The sequence below is a fragment of the Diospyros lotus genome, chromosome 3 (genome assembly GCF_014633365.1).
Source record: "Diospyros lotus cultivar Yz01 chromosome 3, ASM1463336v1, whole genome shotgun sequence".
NCBI classification, from domain to species: Eukaryota; Viridiplantae; Streptophyta; class Magnoliopsida; order Ericales; family Ebenaceae; genus Diospyros; species Diospyros lotus.
In genome coordinates, this window is record NC_068340.1 from 3,096,744 (window position 1) to 3,119,421 (window position 22,678).

A 22,678-nucleotide genomic window follows, 5' to 3' on the forward strand; every position below is an offset into this window, starting at 1 on the left:
AAATTAGAAGACGTGATCTGAGTGCCGCAACTAATAAAGTACGACACTTGGAGGAATAAATTAAGGGAATCCTGGAATTAATTAAGAAATGGGATGGGAAAGGGTTAAGTGAAGTAACCAAAACAAGAACAATACAGCGACATTGGACTAATGCAAGGACGGATACAAAAACAACAACGTTAGCATTATGATTAAAGAAGAAGAAACTAACAACCTCGGAATGCCCCAAATTGGAAAGGGATGAGCAGTTAAGCGGGAATGATGCCCTTTTTGGGAAATAAATTAACGGGAAAGGGGGGGGGGGGGGGGGGGGGGGGAGTGAGGAGTTAGGTTTGACCGTCTGTGCATGGGGGCCTGGGGTTATTATTGGATGCTTTTGGTAACATGGTTGAGGGTAATGATGACAACATCAAGTGGTGCCGAGTTGGCGTCGCCTGATTGGTGGGCAGTGGAAGTCCTCCTGTACAGGAATAGCAGGGCTTTAATTTGGGCTGTGCAAATCATTGAGATGAGAATTAATACAGGCTCCAGAGGGAGTAGTGGGTGTGGGCAGGCCAAAAGTGGGTGTCCTTCGCCTCAAATTGTCCCCTTTGTAGGGTAGGGTAGGGTACCCTTCTTAGATCAACTATCCTCGCTGCCCTTTGAATATGGATACTTAAAACGTGCTATATATAAAAATGAAAAGAGTTTGTTTAATAATAAAAAAAAAAAAAAAAAGTCCGGAGGTATCTTCTTATCCCAATTATCCATTTCATATGTATATAAAATAAAATAAAAAATTATTTAGGAATATGTGTAAATGGAAAGGCGTGACACCTACGTTTCTTTCTATTATTATTATTATAAATTTACTAAACAAGCACAATAATTTATAAATCACATATATTAAATAACACAAAATTTTATGTACGAAAACAAACCAACGAGAATATTTTGGTTTCCAGGTGAAGTGACAAAAATAACACTCTTTTTTTAAGGGGATATATGTTCAGATAACGTTTGTTAATTGAGATATAGACTAAAAAAGATGAGATATGAAAAATATCCTGAATAAAAGTGATTTTTATTGTGTTTATTTAATTTTTTTTTAAAAATCACATGACTTTTTATTTTAAACTTTTAAAATAAATTTATCACTTTTGCTCCTTCAAATAAATAATTTATCTTAAACTTTACAAATAAGTTATCTTAATAGAGTCTTATCTTACTCATTTTAACAAACATTACCTTAAAAGAGAGCAAAAGTTCATTTTATCCAAATTAATCAAATCAAACTGATCGAACTTGTCGGTTCAAACTTTTTCTTACATCAGTTCAATTTCTTATTTTCAATTCGATTTTTTAATTGAAAGAATCAAACTAACCGAATCGGTCGAATTTTAAAATGATATTATTTTAATGTTTATAAAACGACGTCATTTTCTTCGATTTTGTGTGTTTTCTATTACTTATTTTGGTTTTCTTCAATTTTTTTTGCGTTTATTTTGTTTAATCAGTTTGGTTCGGTTTATAAGGTTTGCGTTTAATTTTTTCGATTATCAGTTAATTTGATTTTTCAGGTTAATTCGGTTCGATTTTACTCCCCTGCTCAATTTAATCAATTAGTGAATTTTTGTCAATTTGATAACCGACCCGACCATTCGCATACCCCTATATATATCGTAAGATGTTCAGGTTTAGGCATGGGTCTAACCCTACTTGGCCTATTTTCTTAGATCCATCCCGATCCAAAACTAAATCCTTTCTTGGTCAGGTTGTCCAATAAGTTTAGATCTAACTATTCACGTGCCACAATCCTAATTCTTTCCCCTTTTCACATAATAGTGCCTATATAAAAGTATGAATTCAAAGAAGATAACTGAGCGAGTATATTATTACGAGTTAATTACTTGACTCTACCTGAGATATCGTGATTATCTTGATTGTTGGATATCATACTAGAACATTGAGCCCCGCCACTTGCAAGACAAGCACAACTAGAACGCAATCAATTTAAAACAAATTTAATAACGATCTCGAGTCCAACTATCATCACATGCTACCTACCCAAAAACATATTAAATCTTAATTAGGGAGAAAAGGGGTTCTTGTTTAATTAGAGGGGACGTATTTAAATGGGAGAGAATAAAATAGTAGTGAAAGGGAAAGGAGTAGGTTGGATTAATAAACAATATTAATTACTATTAGATTAGATTAGTTAAGATAAAAGAAAGAGAGAAAAAACCTCGTACTGGCTACAAGCGGAAATTAGGGATAGCCAAACAGAGTCCATCTCTGGTTCATGCAAATAAACTAATCAAAGTTTGGCAATAAACAAAGTGATTAAGAAGAAGGAAGGAAGGAACAATCAGTTTGACAATCATAAAGAAGGAACCCTCAAACATATTTCTTTAGGGTTTCCCACATTGTTATTTATTTCTTTAAGAAAAGGGCAGTGCTTTCAACTCCAATCTATCTTTTTAAAAAATAAAAAAATAAAAGCTTTTGGGACCAAAAAAGCACAAAAAATTAAGAAATAGCAAGCTTTTTGCAAAATCCATCATTAGTATCAAAATTAAGTTTGTTGTGTGTGAGAAAGTGGGCCCATGTTAAATAAAGGAGATCCAAAATCTCATCGGAAGTGTTATTTTGCTCTTATGTTTTGGTTTTGATGATAAAAAATAATCTATTTTTATAATGACAGCATAATTTGCTTATTATGTGCATTTTTTAATTGTATATTATAAGTCACCTAAATGTAAATCAATTTCAACTCATCTTTAAATGTAAATTATTTCTTTCTCAAAATATCTTGATGGAATTTGGAAAAACAAAATTTTATGTTTAAAAGATTCTCCTAAATTTGATTCAAAAATTGTTTTATAGTGTTGGAGAAATGGAGCAAAATCTTAAAAAAAAAAAAGTAAAGGAAAAACTATTGACCAATTCTAAGAAACTATCGACTGTTTTTGTTCTTATTGTGGACTGGCTTTCATAGTCTATCGACCGGTCCAAAGATGACTCTCGACCAAGTGCGGTTGATAGTCAATATATAAAAATCGGTCAACCATTTTTCAAATTTTTACTTTAATATATCGATCGATTCTTAGAATTTATCAATCGTTTTTGTCATAGAGTCTCCAAAACTAGTTTTGGAAGCTCATTAAATGCCTCCAACTACCACTAATTGCCATAATTTTCAAATGGCCCATCAAGTACTATAAATTACGTGCTGGTGAATCATTCAAGCAGTTTAGTGAATTTATTGTAAGCATTCAATGGTCTCATCTACTCTCAAGTGCTCAAAATTGTTTAAATTTTTCTCTCTTAAGCCTTTACTCTTCAATTGTATTTATTGATTCAAACCTTGTGTAATTTTTTAGAGAATTTGTAACTTAGAGATTCATCTCTCAAATCCTCTCTTATTATATTCATATTGTATTTTCCTAACAAGTGTGTTATATGACCTATTTTAATAGTAGAAGATTGTAATTTCTAGTCTTGGGGACTAGAGGGCCTCCTTGTGATCAAGTAGGAGAGTTAGTGAAGTTTTTAAAATTCTTAATAAGGAGTTAAGGTAGTGAATTAGGCTATTTGGTTGAACTATTTAAAAATTGATTGTCCTATTTGTTTTTGATTTTTTTTGCATTTATCTTATTTAGCAATTTTATCAATCAATATCTTATGCACTAAATTCTCTTTGAGGCATAAAATTTTCAAAATAAGCCAAAAATTTTCAAAACCCAATTCACCACAAGTGTCATTACTAGACAATTCTATCAAAAAGAAGAGATCTAGGAAACAAATCATAGGTGCATAAAGTCATCGGATGACCGAAAAACTCGAAAGGCATCAACCGAGTGACTAAAATCGAATGACTGAGGCCAAAAGACCGAGTGACCTCACAAGAGAGCCTCTCTTAAATCCTTCAAGAAATTCTCTCAGGAATTCATGCGACACTCGACCACTATTATTTGAGAGACTCTTGCGAGTCTCCAATATTCTTGCCTATAAATCTAGAAGATATCCCAAAATTTCCACCAAGGATTGGGGCTTTCCCTCTACCTATAAATGAGAAGCTCATCCTTTAACAAAGATACTCTCATGTCTTTGCTCAAATTGCAACTCTATTTACTTTCTACATTTTACACACTCATATGAAAAACTACAACTCTACATACTTTTCGCTCACATCACATCCCTAATTGATTTCTTCTTTACAAGTCATTTGTAGACTCTAAGTTAGATCACCTTGATCAAGGCATTCTCTCCCACACGCAAAAAAGAAAAAAAAATTATATTTTGATAATAATAAAATTAAATATTTTAAAAACAAAACATTAAAATACAACTTCTAGGTTACGATAAACAAATAACTACCACCAATAGAAGGTAAAAAAAAAAAAAGAATTTTCAAAAAAAAAATCTATATATAACAGGACTCGAACTTGAGAAAAAAATATATTTCAGAATTTCTGTTTTACCAACATTAGCATAAAAAGAAAATAGTTGGGTGACACTTCTTGGGCAAACACCGAGCCGAATAAAAATTTATCAGCCCATCGTAATTGGGCATGGGCCCATAACAAAAGGCTGGGCCCTAATGACCATCCATCCGTAATTTGGCCCAGTGTAAAAATGAATCACTACGTGGGTTGTACCAGCATTTGGTAGGGAAAGGCTCTAGACCACTTATTAGACTTTAACAGAGTGTTATTATAAATATTAAATTTAAGTGTTTAAATAATATTTTTATAAAAAAATATTATTTATATGTTCAATTGTGATATTTTAACACACCTCATAACTAGTAATATCAAATGGGTTGGGCCAAACTCAAACTCGCAAAGATGAACAGCTCTAGCCCAATAAAAACATCTCGGAACCAATTTTGATATAGTTTTTAAAATTAATTTTTACAAAATTATACTTTTTATTTAATGAATATAAAAATTATATTTCCGCTTCCTAGTTTTTAATAATCTAATTATACTTTTAAAACTAAACTAAATTAAATTTGCAATAAAAATGCTCATAATAATCATATCAATAATATTTATACAACTTAAAAGTAGTTATATTGCTACAAAAATTATTTTTAATCATTTTAACATTTGATTTGAAACCCAACACATTAGGATTCTCTAAATGATTGTACCAACAATGTTTATATACTTTTTATTTATTACGATCGTGTTGTGACTCTTTTTTTTTTATAAAAAATTAAAAAAAAATGCTCATAAAAAATGAGAAAGTTCCGTGGTCTTTTTGCTATGCGAGTTGAACACTTAGGCCAGCGAGTTAGAAGCATTGCTAGAAGCTCGCTTAATTCCGCGATCTGAGATCGGGTCTCGGCGATGTGTAACTTTGTTCTGACGAACTCTGCCTTGGACCTATTGGGGTTCAAGAGATTGGGCCGGCCTACTGAGTTGAATTCAGCCCATAAGAAGTGGTCCAAGAAATACCTATAACAAAACCCAACACATTAAGATTGTCTAAATGATCGTACTAACAATGTTTATATACTTTTTATTTATTACGATTGTGTTATGACTTTTTTTTTTATAATTTATAATTTTTAAAGTAGTAAGCTTACTAATTATATACCAAAAAATTAAAATTACAATATAAAAAATTATAATTTTCTTATTTTAAAAAATAAATTTCAGTTGGACCCAACGAAATGGGCTTGCAATGCGGGCCAGACCGAGCTCTTTTTTGACCTGGGTCATAGACCCAAACCTACTAGGCCCAACCCGATCGCCTACAATGAGCAGAGCTTGGCGAGACATGATCTTTGGTTGATTCAGCAGCTGTATTTGGCGGAATGTGATGGCCGAGCATTAGAGAAATGGAAGGATCAGTCATAATTTATGCGCTCTGCCGTTGTAGTCGCAGCAAGAGCTCAAGCCCTTTGTTATATAAGTTAATTTGCAGTAGTTAATGAACGCTAGCTAGCATATATATATATATTTATATATATATATATAGCCAAAGTATAGAACATTCCAACGTCACATTCCAAGAGTTGAGACTAAACTGATTATATATATATATATATGTATGTATGTATGTGTATGTGTGTGTGTTGATGCAATTGCTAAGTGACACAACACGACGACGACGATGGTGATCATGAGGATCAGGCAGTGGATGAAGAAGAGAAGTGCATGGCCATGATGGAGCTGAGGTTGAGGGGATTCATGAACTTGTTAGAGCCACTCATCATCTGATCAACGATCAAACGGCTAGCCCTTTCGCTCGGGTGGAAGGCATCCCAGAAGGAGTAAGCGCTCCTGTTCTTGCACAGGTTTGACACCACGCTGCATATTCCAATCCCGTTGTACGGCCCCTGCCCGCAGCACGCCGTCTTCGACGTCTCGAAACCTGCACTTAATAATTTCCATCCATGCAATCATATATATATATATACATGTCCGTGTGTGTGATGCTTCATCTTAGTATTAATTAAGGTTGTTGGACGAAACACGCGACTGATTGATCTTCATTGAATCATGTAGTGGAACTCAGAATTTTGATCCGATTAATTACTCAAAGGGTGATAATTTTTATTGTCTCTTTAATTACCATGATATATAATATATAGGATCATTTAGGATTTAGGGTGAAGGGGAATTACCGAAGTCTTGGGGGTTGGCGACGAAGTCCTTGTGCATCTCGAAGAGATTAACGGCGATGAACACGTCGGAGCCAAGCTCGCGGTTGAGTCCCTCGATCATGGAGAAGAGCACAGGGTTGAAGATCTTGGAAGCTTCTTGGGGCTCCTCGGCGCATTTTCCGTCTCTGCTTCTGGTGGCCAACATATCGGGGATACAACCCAACGGTCCAGTTCCGGTCACCATCACCGTCCTTGCGCCCAACTCGTGCAACCTCTGTAATCCGAAATCACGGAAAGATATTTAACTATGGAATTGTCCGGCGGCCGGCCGTTTGGTAGCGGAAAAAGTAAGAGAAAACGCGTAAGCAAACTGGTTTTATGATATCTCAACCACTACCTACGGCTTACTTTCTGCATCTAGTTGGGAATGGTAATTAATGAGAGAAGAAAATGGAAGAAAGAGCCAAATCACCATTAAGATCTTCCGGTACTCGGAGACGAGATGGCGGGAGTAGGTTGGGAGAGTGAATTGTAGCCTCCGGTAGGGGACGACGAAGTAGTTGTTGATGAAGTCGTTGCCGCCCAGCACTATCAGCACCAGCGCGCCGCCCACCAGCCGCTGCGCCTCGCTCGCTCCGATCATCGCCCTCAGTCGGTCCTGGTACTGCCGGAAGTTCTCCATCTGCCGGTCGATTCTTATTATGTTCGCCTGAACCCACCCGGCCCAACAAACAAAACAAATACATAAACATAAATATAAATGAATTAATTGGTAAACACCTAGCTAGTGGTAACAACACTTACAAACTGAAACCCGGTATCGTTGAGGATGCCGATACCGGCGGAGGCGAAGTTTGCGCCGACCAGTAGTTTCTTTCCGGTGAGCTCTGGGCTTAGGTACGGCAACGTCGGCTCCGAGCCAAGCTTCTCACCTGCAATACACATAATTAAATATATATATATATAAAGAGTAACTAAGGAGGAAGGAGAGAAGATGTTATTGTGCATATACTGATGAGGTCGGGGATGTTTAGGCCGTTGGAGAAGCGGCCGGTGGGAAGGTGGGAGGGGTGGTCGATGCCGTAGGGCGGCGAGTCGGCGCGAGCGGTGGTGGCCAGGTAGTTGTTGTTGCCGTTGTCGACGAGTGAGTCGCCGAAGACAAAGAAAGCCCGGCCTACGCCCTCCGCCGGCGGCGGAGCTAGGACTGCGGCCAGGATGAAAAGGGTAAGCAGAGGACTGGTACGTGCAGATGCAGTGGACATGGCTGAGGAATTAATGTATCTGTTGTACCTCTTTTCTGGGGTGAGGGTTTTATATATATATATATATATACATACACAATGTATAACAAAGCTGAGGGGAGAAGTGGTCAGTTGTTGTATTATTGCGTTGACTAAATTGCAGTCGCAAATTCCGAGGTTTCTCATGAGATTACTCCCAAAGTCAACATAGAGAGAGTGGAACTACACATGTTTGACCCCCAAAAAATTCAAGGTATAATCTTAATATCATATGTTATTATGATCATAATAATGTGAGATCATAATTTAATTATAATTTATTATGTATGCATGATTTCAACACGTGACGCCCATTCATTAATGTTGTGATATAAAGAATTTTGTTCATGAGTGGTTGGACACTTGATTTAGTTTTATGTTTGATTCTAATTTATTTTTTTAAAAAGAATTATACGTAATCACCTTAAAATTTAAGATAATCATAAAATTTATATATGATGTTTTATATAATATAGTAAATATTCTCTTTTCGGCATTCTATATCGCATTCTTTCTTTGGCTATTGAATTGTTGTTGCCATCATTGTCGATCATTGTTTTCTCTACCTTTTTATTTTTATTTTTTTAGTACTCTTTATCTTCTCCTACTTCTTGCAACCTAACCATATTTATTTTCACCATTGTCTATGTAACCATTACCATCCACCGCCTTATTCTCATTTAATACGAGGTAATTTTTTTTTTTTTTTTGTCTTCTCTTTCACACAATTTTTGGTGATTGAACTTGAATCTTCTAACCTCGATGCAAGGACATACATTCAGGTATAGTTTTTTGGGATTGTCCAAGTGATTAGATATAAGTGGAGAGTTATTTGGGTTCTCAGATTCGAATTCATTTCCTGCACAATTATTGTAAATCAGACTTAAATTTATTTTTTTTATAAAAAATCATGGAACCAAGCAATAGATGGAGAGAGCATCCCAAAGACATCTAGGTATAATTTAAAATCAAATACAAGAGGTTTGATCCTAGTGGTTGTTGATAAACAGACATCACTCATTTATATTTTTAATTATTTTCTAAAGTCAAAAGACAGCATAGATGAGACATAAAGAAATGAAGATAAAAAGAGAATAAATAGTAAAATAATCATTTTGTTCATTTATTTGATAATATGAAAAGTTGTTAATTTTGTTTATTTATTTAATAATAAAAAGGTTATTATTATTTCTTAAATGTGAAATGTGTTTTTACAATTACATTGAACCTTAGAAGTGATTATTGCAATTTAGCCATTTTCAAATTTAAAACTCGTCAAGATTAAGCTTGAAGCTAGCGAGGGTAACCTGCTTTTTTCTTTTTTTTTTACATAATTGAAGAATATTTTGTCACATTATTGTAAATTTAAATACTATAATTTTACATAAAGTTTTGCAAATGAGTATCATTAGGACACTTCTTAAGATGCATTTAATGAATTTTATTTTCAGTTCAGTACAAGAAATTTTATGCATAACATTTATTTATTATTATTATTATTATTTTTGTTGTCCCAAATATCTGGATTTTGCACGCCTAATCTTGAAGAAGATCGATATTTCTCCTTGATTTGACTTCCAAATAAATCGAATACAATCACAATCTTATATACTCCCAAGTGAATACGTAATCAATCCTTACTAAATGAGACATTTCCACCTCTATAAAAAATTAATCTCCCGTCATTATACATAACATTTATTTAATCGCGCACAGAGATGCGTAGCCTTATTTTAATCATGTTACATATTTGTTGCGAAAAAAAAATCTTGATAATCACTACACTTAAACGTGTCACTATTTTATTATTTGAAATAATTACTTAAAATTAAAATTATTAACAAATTTATCGCATATAAAAAGTGTGATTAAATTATTAACCACAATTAAAGAAAAAAAACTCAATTGTACCACAACATCAGTGCAATAATGCATCGTGTTGCATTGAATATTTTTCTCCCTAAAGTGCAGTGACACATCTCCTAATGAGAAACTGAGTTTAGTTGATAGGCAGCCGCCAGCCGTTGCATATCAATTAATGAAGAGTCTTCATTTGTTTTTTGTTTTTTTTTTCTTTTTCTATGTGACCAACTACCTCTGCCTCATTTAATCCTATTTATTATTCTGAATTTGGTCGACTCTCCCAAATCACAAGTCCATTCCACAGCACTGCACGGACTCTAGGAATTTATTATTATTTGAATATTTTCAACATTTAAATCTAAGTCCAATAAAGATCCCAAAGTAGACATCCAATAAGTTCCATACTCACTTAGGTGCTATTTTTAATAAGTTAACATTTAATTATATCATACATATCAAAATTCAAATATAAGTGGGGCTTAAAATAGGAAGCATGCCATATAATTCTGATTCTGTACGTGCATCTGCATTATAAGACTAAAACAAATATACATTTGTAACAATTATAGGCAGAGAATGAACAAAATACACAAAATAATAGTCAACAAACTTTAAAAAGCAGAATATGGAAGAGAAAACGCCTTAGTTATAACACTCATTACCTGTCAATTCAATTACAGCCTCTTGCACAAGCTCGTCCAGCAGCTTCGCTTCCAATTCCTTCCCCATCCCAACTTTTTCCAATTTCACACGCTCCGCCAAGCCCTTCCCAACCACCTCATTCCTCACTAGCGCCTCCACCACCTGGCCGTCGCCGTCCATATCGGCGTCAACGTCGCCTGGAGCACACCTCCCCTTCCAGGAGAACCACTCCTCCAACCGGGTCCAAACCTGATCCACCAATATGGATGACGGGTCTAGGTGTTGGTTCTGGGCTGGCCAATCACAAGGTGTAGCCATCGAGTTTGTCTCCCACCCATCTCTTGTCATGTCCACCAAAGCTGCATTCACACAATCGAACACGAGCTTTTGGGTCGATCTCCTTTGCCTTCGTGCAGCCTCGCAAGCTATCTCCTTGTCATTTAAATCAATGTATACGTCTCTGAGTGATGGGTCGAGTGGGCTTTCAGGTAAATGCCATGTGACAAAGAACGAGTTCTTTTGGACTTTGCCGTCAAGTCCTACAGATGATAATAATGATTGGACAAAGAAGACCCATTCTTGTTCTTCTTCCTCCGCTCCTTGGGAGACCAATGAAGGTTTCTGTGAATAAGAAGTGCCTGTCTCAACACAGGAATCATCATCCCACGACAGAGTCCGAGCCATTGATTCTATGGGTGGTGATTTGTCAATCAGCTTGAATTTAATAGACTGCGCAGGCAGCTTTTGTCCTGTTTAGTTTAATTAGAAGGAATAAATGAGACAACGCAGTGGCAGTGGAATGAGCGGAAGTGAGAAGTACCGAGAATGATTTTGATATACCATTTCTGTCTTCCTTAACATTACGGGACACTGGTGTTATATTGTCATCTTCTTCAACATGCAGCTCCAAAACCGAGATTGGACTTGGCTGCTCCTGGTTTTCCGATTTTGTCTTTGATAATCCTGCCTGCAAAAATGGAGATGATTCAAAATCAGACGATTGGCTTAATCTTCATTGTGATTGGAGAAATAATAAGTATAGATACGTGGAGTGAGAACTACAGTGTTAACCAACAGTCACAGATGCATGAATGTCATCACTACAATTTACCAAGTATCTGCTAAAACACCTGCCATCATATTTAAAGCAAGGAATCCTGTCACTTGAACAAGAGAATGCCAATCCTTCAAAAACCAACACATCACAGTTACGCATATTCAACCATCTTCTTGTTGAACAGGATCATTTCTTTCAATTTAAATGCCGAAGCAGGGCGGATGGCTTTATAGAAAAGGGTGTACACTGAGCACCCCTGGGGTTTGACAAAATGACAGGGAGCCCCCAGACATATTAGAAGTGGCATAAACCCCTTGAGGTTATTGATCTTGCATCACTTTCCCCCTTACTCTCTGTTAATTTTGTTAAAATCTCTAAAATACCCCTATCCTCTCTTTCCTTTCTTCCTCTATCTGTAGTTAGAAGAGAAAAACACAAACAAAAAGATTGTTTGCTTGCCACCACCATTGACAACCAAAGCAACCAATTGTTTCGATGATGGATTTGAAGCAACTGTCTGCTTCATCCATTAAAGCTGCCAGAGGAGCCCAGATCCTAGAGAGAGAGAGAGAGAGAGAGAGAGAGAGAGATGAAACACAAATAGAGAGGACAAAGAGAAAGAGAGAGACGAACCCCATCGCTGATGGGGCTTTTCTCAACCTCAGCAGGCTTCCCAACCTTAGTGAATTAGGGAGGAGGGAGAGAGTGAGAGAAAGACATATTAGATGTCGCTGACGCTGTGAAGTTTTCTCTCTCCTCTTTCTCTCTTTGATCAACATCAGAGGCAAGCCTTCTCTTCAAATCAAGTGATTTTCAAAGAGCAAGAGAAAGAGAAAGAAAGAGAGGGGTGGCAGAGAAGATGTTGACGCCATAGCCAAAAGGAGGGACCATCACTGGAGAAGATGGAGGGTCGTCAAAGACAGGACCCAATCTGAGAGAGAGAGAGAGACTTAAATAATGAGGGAAAAATGGTCCATTTACACAAGCGAGGAAGGTCTTTGTCATTTCTGATATGTTAGGGGGGTTCTTTATTATTTTGTCAAACCTCAGGTGCTCATTGTAATGTACCCTATAGAAAAAGGAGTCACCAAAACTAAGAATTGGGAGAAAGTTAAGATGTTGATGTAGCCTTCTACAAAATAATAAAATGAAAAGGGAAAATTTCACAAAATAAATCACAAGTTTACTAAAAAAGGAGCAAAGAGAAAAGATTAAACTAAATTAAAAATATTAACCCTGTTATGTGCAAAACAGGATGGACATGTATACCTGAGTGTATATACAGTACTACCAAAAGACACATACAACTACATAGAAGATTAACCTACCTTAGGTGAGCTTATGTCATGCATTAGTGGCAATGATTCTTTGCTCGTGGATCCTTGTAAAATAAACAATGGACCACCTTCAGCCCCACTATTGTTAGAACTTCGGGATGCAACATCAATAATTTTTTCAGGGGCGTGTATGGGCATTTCTGCAGATTTCTGAGATTCATCTCTGTATGCACTAGATTTTTCTTTATGGGATTTTTTGTTCCTGGAGAAAAATAAACTTGTAACTTTCCCTTTCAGTGATGATTTCACGCTCCTTGGCTTTGCTGCCACCTCCTTGGGGCTATCCATTTTACCATCCTCAATATCTGAATGTTGACCATTTAGCCCATCCCCAAACAGAGTAGAAGAGACAGGAACAGATTTTGACCTTAAAAGATTACTAGGAGCATCATCCAAACCTTTGTCCTTATTCAAATCATTAGCAAAACATGATGTTGATCCCCTTCGTTCTTGTTCTTTCCTAATGCCCTTTTCCTTGGATCTCACAAACTTCTTAGCATCAGATAGGGCAAGCATCTCACCTAAAGTACTAGAGCTTCTCCGCAGATTTGTTTGTTCTTGACAATTTCCATGGGATGCCACCAAGGCCCATCTTTCAGAAAGACGTTTCTTCGCTTCTCTTGACACTGATGATTCTGGAGAACAAGATGCATGGCTTAAAGATGAAGAATACGGGGTGCCAGGCCTGTTGATATAATCCCATGAATGCCTGGAAGTTGGTGATATGGCTTCAGAGTCACTGACATTTCCTGCAGTATATTCATTCTCTGATTTATTGAAGGAACTTTTATCACCAGTATGGCCATTTGAAAATACCGAGGAAAGCAAGGTTTTGTCCCTTTGATGCTCACTCAAGTTTTCAAGCATCTGTCTTGTTATTCCTTTGGCCATTCCTCTTGATTGCTGTGATTCACAATCTTCCGCTTGACCACAGAATCCTTTACCATGAAATAGTGTTGGAGATGAAGCAGAGGGAGAAATCATAGCCTTAATGTCATGAGGATCACCAGGGCTAGGTTTTAGTACAACTATTCGAGTTGGCTGAGTGGGACTATCATTAGCCCGCCAATTGGGAGGAGAAAATCCAGGATTACTTTTATCCCATCCAATCACCTGACCAATGCGAAATGCTTTCTTTATCTCTTTCTCATTCCTCTTCCCCATCTCAGACAATTTGTCAATACCCATCAACTTTGAGGGTCTAAGGACAGTGATCTGCTTGGTATCAGCAGGTGGAGGAATGGAGTGCAAATCATAGCAATTCTGAGAAAACAGAGAATTTGATTCTTGCAGAAACTTGAGGACTAAATCATTGTTCGAACTTAAAACTTCCAAAGCATCTTGGAATTGTTTGGATTGGCGAAGTTTATCATCTGTAACTAGGCACTTTGCTTCAATGAACTTCTGACGAACAAGAGCCATCTTTTTCCCGTTTGCACAGTTATTATGCCTTTCTTTTGCTGGAGATATATCTCTAAAATAATGTCTATTCTGTGATTGCTGCAATATTTCATAAACATCTTTACACTCATCCTGAACTGGACACTGATGAATCTCAGAGTGTAATTGCCCACGAAGCCCATATTCTTCTTGCCAATAATCCAAAGTATTGCCCAGATGACTTTGTGAATAGCCTCTTGAATGAGTTCTTTGACCGGCTGGATCAGGCTGGTGCTGGGGGAGAGTATCAAGCCCCATCAACTTGGCAATAACATTTGGAGGATTATGTTTCGAATCCACTTCTTTTTTCATTTCATGCCCTATGAGCATTCTCACGGGTGTTCCATTTGATTTTTTATTTGAACAACTCCTTAGCTCAGTCACCATCTGCATGTGATTCACAGACACTAGATAGATCAGAGTTAATAAATTGTACAATAATTCAAATCTGAGCATCACAGACACATTCTCCTTAGAATTTATTCCGCCATGGACGAGTATTACATTGGTGTGGTAACCCAAAGCTTACCTTTTTATCCTTCATATGATCACCAAATTGACTCACGCTTGCTGCATCTGATTGTCCTGATGAGACTGGAGAACCTGTCAATCAATTACTAGCAAGTCAGTAACTTAGGCTATTGTCATTAATAAATGGCCAAAAATAGTAATCTGGTTTAAACAGACATAGTACTTGAAATGCATTATTGTAGAAAAGGAACTGGAGATATTTTTCCAACTCATCTCATAGTACAGATTATAGTCCTGAAGAAATCTTCTCCAGGAGGAAAAAGATTAGATTTGATTTCCCTATATTTTCTGAATGTGAGGTAAGGTGGACAACTTTCCAGAAAGAAGTTACAATCAAGAAATTTTGCAGTCAAAACAGCAATGGCAGAGAGATCGACAAAGCTGCACTGAAATGTGCAGTAGCTATAAGGTAATTGACAATTACATTGAGCCCAGACTGTAGTCCACCACTCAAATTTCAAGCAGAAGCAAAGTTGACAATCACACAGGAATTCGTATTACTGTTTATCTAGTTTTACCCTCAATCTTCCCAATCTTACTGTAGTTTGATGTTAATTTGATAAAGCCCCAAACAGGAGATATCAACAAAATTAGCAAGTGCCAAGGTAAGTTGTATTAGCTTGTGACCCGAGCAGGGGCATTAAGGCAGCTGGACAACGGTTCAATCCATTGTGGCAAGGCTTGTGGGCTGCAATTGCTGGCTTGCTCGCTCCAAGTTGGGAGCTGGGCCTGAGGCTCGGGCATGGGGCGAAGGCCCGAGCCTCATGGCACCTAGATTGGAGGGCAAAGCGTGAGGCTGGCTTCACAGAGCAGCAACAACCTCTTGCTCTTGACAGCAGATGACAACAGGCAGGCTCACTCCTGGCCCATATTGCCACATAGGTCCTCTCAATTGGACAGCCATCTTTTTGAAATATGTGAAAGATTTACAGAAAAAAAAAAAAAAAACAAACAAAATCAGCAAGTTGAGAAGATAAAACAACTTGAGCCTTAGCAAAGGAAATAACCATCACGATGTGGTTTCTCTGTGAGCAACCTATTTCCTGCAACACCTGTATTTAGATCAAAGAGGTTCACCATTCTCCCCAAGCATCCCAGAAAAGGTTTCTCAAGATCACAAGTTCTGTTGTACTGAGCCCCATTCATTTCAGAACCTGAGATAACATCTTCAAAATGTTAACCCAATTTACAATTGTCTCTTTTCCAAACCACACCAACATTATCAACAAAAGCAACTAAAAGTTAAACAAATGTAAAGCTATCTTTCACTTCCCTCCCCTCCCTCCTCTTCCAGAGGGTGGGGAGGAAATAGACGAGAATGAAACAAAATGTGATGAAAACTACAAAACAAAATGCACAATATAGGGATGAACTACCAGATTCATCCAATTCATCCATATTTTTATGACGATTGTATTAGTAGAGCCCAAGTCCAGGCACACTTATAAATGAACACATTAACAATACAACAATTTAGCAGGAAACAGCCCGTCCAGGCAACCAATAGTTTTTTTAACAGAAAAGGAAACCTAGATTTATCGGACATACAAAGAGTAAAGAGACAAGGCTACTATTAAAAGGTAATAATTCAGTATGTTCACATCTAAACCTCATAAGTCATAATGCGACTGAATAAACTCTAAAGCTCGTAAGTGCTCTTATAAAACTGAATGGAAACACTACCCAAAGCATCAACCAACCTACATTGACGCAAGATAACACGGAAAAACTCAGATGCCACAGACAACAGATTCAAGTTCCAGAACAAATTGATAAAGCTATGTTGAAGTAAAACAGAACTTCAGATTCAAGCATTATCAAGTTAGGCCAGCATTAAAGCAGCCAATTAAGTCCAACATAAAGAGGAAGAATCAGCACAGAAAAATCACTTCAAGAAATGCCGAGAAGAGCACAAAACAAGGAATAAAACGAAGCAGTCGAGAGGTCATCATTGTCTGTCACCTCAGAAAAGCGAGACGGGGGAGATATAACAAAAAGGCGAAACGAAAAAAGTACTGCACAGCTAAAAGGTTCAAACATCGTAGAATCAATACAGCTTACTGGCTCAGCCAAGCGAAAATTTCCACGGACAGAGAGACGAAGAGGAGCTTTCTGGAGAGAGAGACAGAGAGTGAGAGAGAGAGAGATTGAACCTGATGAGGAGTGGAAACAAAGTCGCCGGAAACAGAAACTCCGGAGGGAAATGTGGCCGGTGATTCACGGCAACGAGAGGAGCAGTCACGGTCTTCTCCGCACCGACTCTGCCGGACGTGAATTGCATTTGTTAAGTCTGATACATTTATTACTTTGGATTACGTAGAAGCAATATAACGCGGACAGGGACTGAAGTGAGAAATCCGAACAATCACATGACACAGATATGGTGATTACAATTATAAACTAGAAAGTTTGGTTCCACTTTTTTGCTTTATAGTCCCCGTCAATTCGCCCACTTGCTGTTGCACCCCCAAAATATAACTAAATGTTGGACATATAGTGTCATTCTTAAAATTTAATTAAATTACAGCACATACACCGATATTTTAAAAATTATATTATACCTCCCTCCACTAAATAAACATTAGGAATAATAATGTCAGATGTTAAGTAAATTACACCTAATAATAATTATTTTTATGACGCTAATATGTAAGAAAGCGTTGTTAAACCAAATTCACATGCATCGAAAATGAAATTATCCAACAAGAATAACATGTAAGAAAATAGAATATTATGTTTCACATATATTATGATAATTATTTTTAAGATGTAAACATATAAAAATAATTAAAAAAAGTATAAGTTTAAGTCATGTTAATAACATACAGAATGCATTTTTTAACTAAATTCTTAAGGGTCGCGTCTGTCATGATGCATGATGAGATTTGTGTGACTCTATACGTCGTGTCTGATTAATGCAGTACTCTACTCATCACGCCATGTAATAGAATTTCTATAGATATTTATATGTTTTTTGTGATTGTTACGAAATTTTACTCACCACTTATCGTAAAGTTTTGTTTAGCCCGTTAGATGGAGCTGTATGTATAAACTAATAAGAATTAGCCGGGCCGAAAATTGGAACACTCATGATAAAAAAAAATGAATAATTGAAAATAATAATTAACGGAGCAGATTTGGGGGAGTAGTTTGCGGAAGATTATGCTTAGAGCGGGGGAAAGGGTACTTTAGACTCGAAGTTTCGTCCGTGGCTGTGGCCTGTGGACACTAAGCAACGCGGTCGCGGTATCTAACTACTGGTCGGTGGGATGCTAACTCCATCCGCGGGTGATCTACTGTCAGGGTTTGTTTGGGTAGAACAATGGTGTTTTGGTAGCTTTTTCTCTTCCCACGTGAGGCATTAACTATTTTTGTGATTGTTAATTTCTCCATTTTTTTAAACTTTGTCTAAAATTACAAACATTACATATATTTATAGGAAAAATATTATACCTACAAAACAAAATTTATAAACTTACGTGATATTATAAAATCTATAATAATTTTATTTAAATTCAATAAATTAATAATAATTATAATAGTGATTAAAATAATTATTAATTTTAAATAAAAATATTATGAATCGTGTAATTTTACACTTGTGCCAACAATACTAGACGAAGCAAAAGCAAAAATGTTGGCTTGAGTAATACAAACATTGCTGAGAATTCACTGTCCCAAAAATCTAAGGGTGTGTTTGATTGCATATTTTTTTTTTTTTTTTATAAAACATGGCCAATTTCCACCCAAAATTTAACTTTTGAGATATTTGATTAGCCAATTTTTAAAATAATTTATTTTCCCACTTTGAGTCACATGATGCCCATTTGACACTTTTGCTGGAAAACATTTTCTGATGAGGGGCTATAATTGATTTTTCAGAGAAATGAAAAATCAATCCAACTAAAATCTTGAGTGAGAGAAATGGCGATCGAATGAGATGTAACGAGCAAGAGGCAGAGGAAGCTTGGCCAATGAGGCGGTAGCAACAGGGGAAGCCTAACAGCGATGGCGAAGAAGGAAACTTAGCAACGATGGCGATGGAGAAAACTCGATAGCGATAACGAATGGGGAAGCGGAACGATGGCGATGAAGGAAGCATAGCGATGGCAATGGGGAAAGCTTGATTAGTAATGATGATGACGACGGGAGAAGTTCGGCTAGTGACGACCCTTCCCTTTCATCTTCTTCCTCATCACCGTCCCATTTACAACCATAATTTCATATATATACGTATATATATATATCTATATATATATGAAAATCAAAAACTAAAATTAAAAAAAAATAATAATTTTTAGTTAGAAATTTAAGCCAATCAAACATCTTCAATTGACATTTTTCTTGAAATTTAATTCTAAATCTAGAAAATATTTTATTTCTACCCAAATTCTGTGCTAACAATCAAACGCACCTTAAGAGCTCCTATGCAAGGTTCATCCAAGCCTAAAATCAAGCTAAAAGGTGTAGTCAATCGATGACAGTTGAATATTTTTGTAGTGCTCTTTATTGGTCTCGAGATAAACATAATATTATACATATATATTGGTGTCCTGAAAATATAGTAATTATTTAGACAATATAGAAATTAAATTCTTATGTCAACTCAAAATTATTGATTTTTTGAGTTAATAAGTCAAATTAAATTAAATTAATTAATTAATAAAATTTAATTAATTTGATAATTAAACCGATAATTCGTACACAATGGCAGTTGGAGAACAAGGCAAAGGAGCAACCATAAAATGGGAATGGGCAAGGGGACCCACCACCAACCACCATGTCGCTACATAGTACTTTTAATAGCCATTGGCAGGCAGGTGGCGGGGCGGATCTGATTTGACCCGCTCATCAATTTTGCCCACCTACCTCGTGCCTGCATGTGGTGCAGTTCCAGGGAGAAACCTAACCCCTTAATATTAATCAACTCAAAATTAATTTAATTTTATCTTTTTATCCATCCTTTTTATAATAAAACTTCAAAATCTCTACTTTTTAAAATAAAACCAGAAAAATAGTTTCTGATTTGATATAAAACATTTTTTTTACTATTACTCACACAAATGCAAAACATGTTATTCCCTCTTTTCATAAACTATGATGTGCGAAAATATTTTGAAAATATTATTTTAATATTTTTAAAATATTTTGTATTAAAATATCGAGAAATACCAAAAAATCGTTTCTAAATAGTTTCTACAATTTTAGAAATATTTTGAAACTATTTTGTAATATTAAAAAAATATTAAAAATACATTTTTGATTTAAAAAAGTATATTTCAATCCAAGAAGAGAGATTAAAAATGGACAAGTAATGTTTGATTATTTTTTTTAAAAATTTATTATTTATTTTTAATTAATAAGTCATGATTTATAAATAGTAAAACTTATGTTTATATTTATTTAAATGTATTATAGAATTTATATTTATTTTTTATATTAAAAATTATATTTATAAAAAAACACTATATTTTTTTATTTATACATTTCTTCATATTTCTATTCATATTTTTTTAAAAAATATATTATTTCTCTATATCTATTTTATATTATATTTATTTATTTCTCATTAATATTCATACTTTAATAAATTAAATTAAATCACAGCTGAATGTTAAAATAGCAATCCACATGGACAGACGAAGAGGGTACTAATCATGTGAGTTGAATGAAGGGAGGGCCATTTAAAGAAGAAGAATAGTGGGTACTATTTGGTACACTTTTTGTTGATTAATGATGGCCTAATCAATAGTTACCAAAATGATGACAAAATTGAGTGGGCAATAATTGACACATTTAATCATTATTACTTTCACTACTTGTTCTTCGTGTCTGGATATTATTCTATTCTTTTACCCAAAGTAGAGAATAGAGTTGCTGTCTAGAGAAAGCTGCTAAGATTAGATTGGCCACCAAAACAGATGTTGGCTGTTGCCACTAATTAAGTTGATATTTTATGTGAAATGATCAACCTGTCCCCTGATTTTAAGTTAATTCTTAATTTTGACACTTTCCCTTAATATTTATGCTAAATGTAGTATATATTTAAATTAATATAATATAATACATTAATATGTGTCACCTTAAGTATTATAATCGAGTTTACAAGTAACATTTCTTATCTATATCATGGATAAGAAATTAGCTGCCAAAATCCATATTTTTATCCATGTAATTTTATTTTTCTTTTTGGGTGTAATCACACAAACTTTTTATTATTTTGATTATATTACTGAACTTAATTTTTGAACCAATTTAATTCCTGTACTTTGATCTTTTTATCATGTAACAATTTAAATTTTTTGTTATTTCGATTACATTCCTGAACTTATATTTTCGAGTTAATTTAACAATTGTATTTTTATACGTTAAAAAAAAAATAAAATAAGATGACAAAATACACATCATACTCTATTTACGTTAAATTACATGGATTAAATTGGATTGAAAATACAAGTCCATAGCTATAATAGAAACAATAAAAAATTTGAGTTATTATGCCAAAAAAAATCAAAATATAAGAGTCAAATGACTCAAAAATATAAATTCAATAATATAATCGAAACAACAAAAAATTCAAACAGTCAAATGAAAGTATAAGAACAAAAATATAAATTCTACCTTATCTTGCACTGAAACGACTCGGAGGAGCTATTTTTTCGTTTCTGAAATGTTTCTCGTTCTCATTTCGGACCCTATTTATATCTATTTTTTTAAAAAGAATGTCCGTTTCCGCATTTTTATTTCATATCAGATTTCCGTTTCCAACATATACAACATAGGTTCTACCAAACTATTGAGCAATTGGCTCCCGAAACTTCCAAAAAAAAAAAAAGAAAAAAAGAAATCAATGTCAAGTTAAGTGATTAATTAGCGGGCAAAGCGGCCCCCCGGCCGGGGTGGGAGAGAATTTCTTCACATGAAATGACCGACAAAGAAATCTTGAGAAAGAATGTGATAAGAGATTGATTGCTACATTATTCAACCACCAAATCCCTCATTAGAACCAACCTACCAAAAGTCAATGTCTACTCTAATAAGTTAACGACTGTACAAGTAATCTCACTAAATATGTAAGTAATATAAGTCAGTGTCGAACTGTCCCACCTTGTGTGGGTCGTGTGGTGTTGGGGCTTGAGACAAAAGGGGTTCCACACAAGATTTGCCCTATAGGCCGTGCTAGGCTAGCTGGCAGGCCAAGTGGACCAAGGGCCGCCCATGGAAACGGCTGAGACCCTGATGGGCAGGGCAACCCCACAATAAGGGAGGAACCAGGGCTGGCAGCTGGCAGGCCCGACAAGTTTTACATGTCTAATCGACCCAATCTTTAGTACAATTCTGCTCTGCCAGTACGTGGTTAAGAATTCTTCAAAACAAGGAATCGTCCACACAGACATAAACTCACTCCTTTGCCTCTCCAAAATCTGTCACACCATACACACCTGCATCTCTAATCTCTATATGTACGCAAATTGCGAGAATTTCAAGGAGGTTGATGGCATTAAATGCGATCTCCCTGATCATCATGAACTGGTGACCTACTGTAAGAGCAACATGAGCCTTTCAAGGGCAAAAGTACCATGAACCCAGTTCCTGGGTTGCAATTGCATTGCAGGTTTAGGAAAGCATCTTATATGACAATAAGGCACTCTATAATGAAATATGACTGGTTTGAGTGTGTGTGTTTTTGTGCACTTGTTGCTAAAACTTGGTTTATCAGAGAGGCTGCAACCATAGACATACAAGTTAAAGACTAAACACTGTGATGAAGCTAAACAGTATATAATGTTGTTTCCAGTAAGAAGATTCAATGTAACCAAGAAAAGTTTCATCTAAGTGCAATACACAAAATCAAACAGCAATAAAGAAAAATTGAAGTTCAATATTGCCAAGAAATTGAAACAAATAAAAGGAGAGCTTGTTCATTCAA

The 22,678-nt window shown here is 35.6% G+C and overlaps 2 protein-coding genes across 2 annotated transcripts; both read right to left on the minus strand.

Moving 5' to 3' along the window:
- Positions 1-5,999: 5,999 nt before the first annotated feature.
- Positions 6,000-7,876, minus strand: LOC127798170 (GDSL esterase/lipase At4g28780-like). Its single transcript, XM_052331540.1, has 5 exons — positions 7,611-7,876; positions 7,403-7,530; positions 7,071-7,307; positions 6,620-6,872; positions 6,000-6,366 (listed from the first exon to the last, which is right to left on the minus strand). Exons 1-5 carry the CDS (start codon positions 7,858-7,860, stop codon positions 6,122-6,124), a joined length of 1,113 nt encoding a protein of 370 aa, XP_052187500.1. The 5' UTR covers positions 7,861-7,876; the 3' UTR covers positions 6,000-6,121.
- Positions 7,877-9,926: 2,050 nt separating this feature from the next.
- Positions 9,927-17,102, minus strand: LOC127798169 (uncharacterized). The gene is made up of 6 exons (XM_052331538.1): positions 16,902-17,102; positions 15,756-15,902; positions 14,747-14,820; positions 12,769-14,604; positions 11,224-11,350; positions 9,927-11,132 (listed from the first exon to the last, which is right to left on the minus strand). Exons 2-6 carry the CDS (start codon positions 15,892-15,894, stop codon positions 10,384-10,386), a joined length of 2,925 nt encoding a protein of 974 aa, XP_052187498.1. The 5' UTR covers positions 15,895-15,902; positions 16,902-17,102; the 3' UTR covers positions 9,927-10,383.
- Between the last annotated feature and the right edge of the window lie 5,576 nt (positions 17,103-22,678).

Excerpts from the sequence above, each read along its gene's own strand:
- LOC127798170 (XM_052331540.1), bottom strand. The coding sequence starts at position 7,860 with ATGTCCACTGCATCTGCACGTACCAGTCCTCTGCTTACCCTTTTCATC. Across the intron at positions 7,531-7,610 it reads AAACATCCCCGACCTCATCA|GTGAGAAGCTTGGCTCGGAG; the intron begins GTATATGCACAA and ends TGTGTATTGCAG. Across the intron at positions 7,308-7,402 it reads ACGATACCGGGTTTCAGTTT|GCGAACATAATAAGAATCGA; the intron begins GTAAGTGTTGTT and ends GGGTGGGTTCAG.
- LOC127798169 (XM_052331538.1), bottom strand. The coding sequence starts at position 15,894 with ATGAATGGGGCTCAGTACAACAGAACTTGTGATCTTGAGAAACCTTTT. Across the intron at positions 11,351-12,768 it reads ATGACATAAGCTCACCTAAG|GCAGGATTATCAAAGACAAA; the intron begins GTAGGTTAATCT and ends CCATTTTTGCAG. Across the intron at positions 11,133-11,223 it reads TGTTAAGGAAGACAGAAATG|GACAAAAGCTGCCTGCGCAG; the intron begins GTATATCAAAAT and ends TAAACTAAACAG.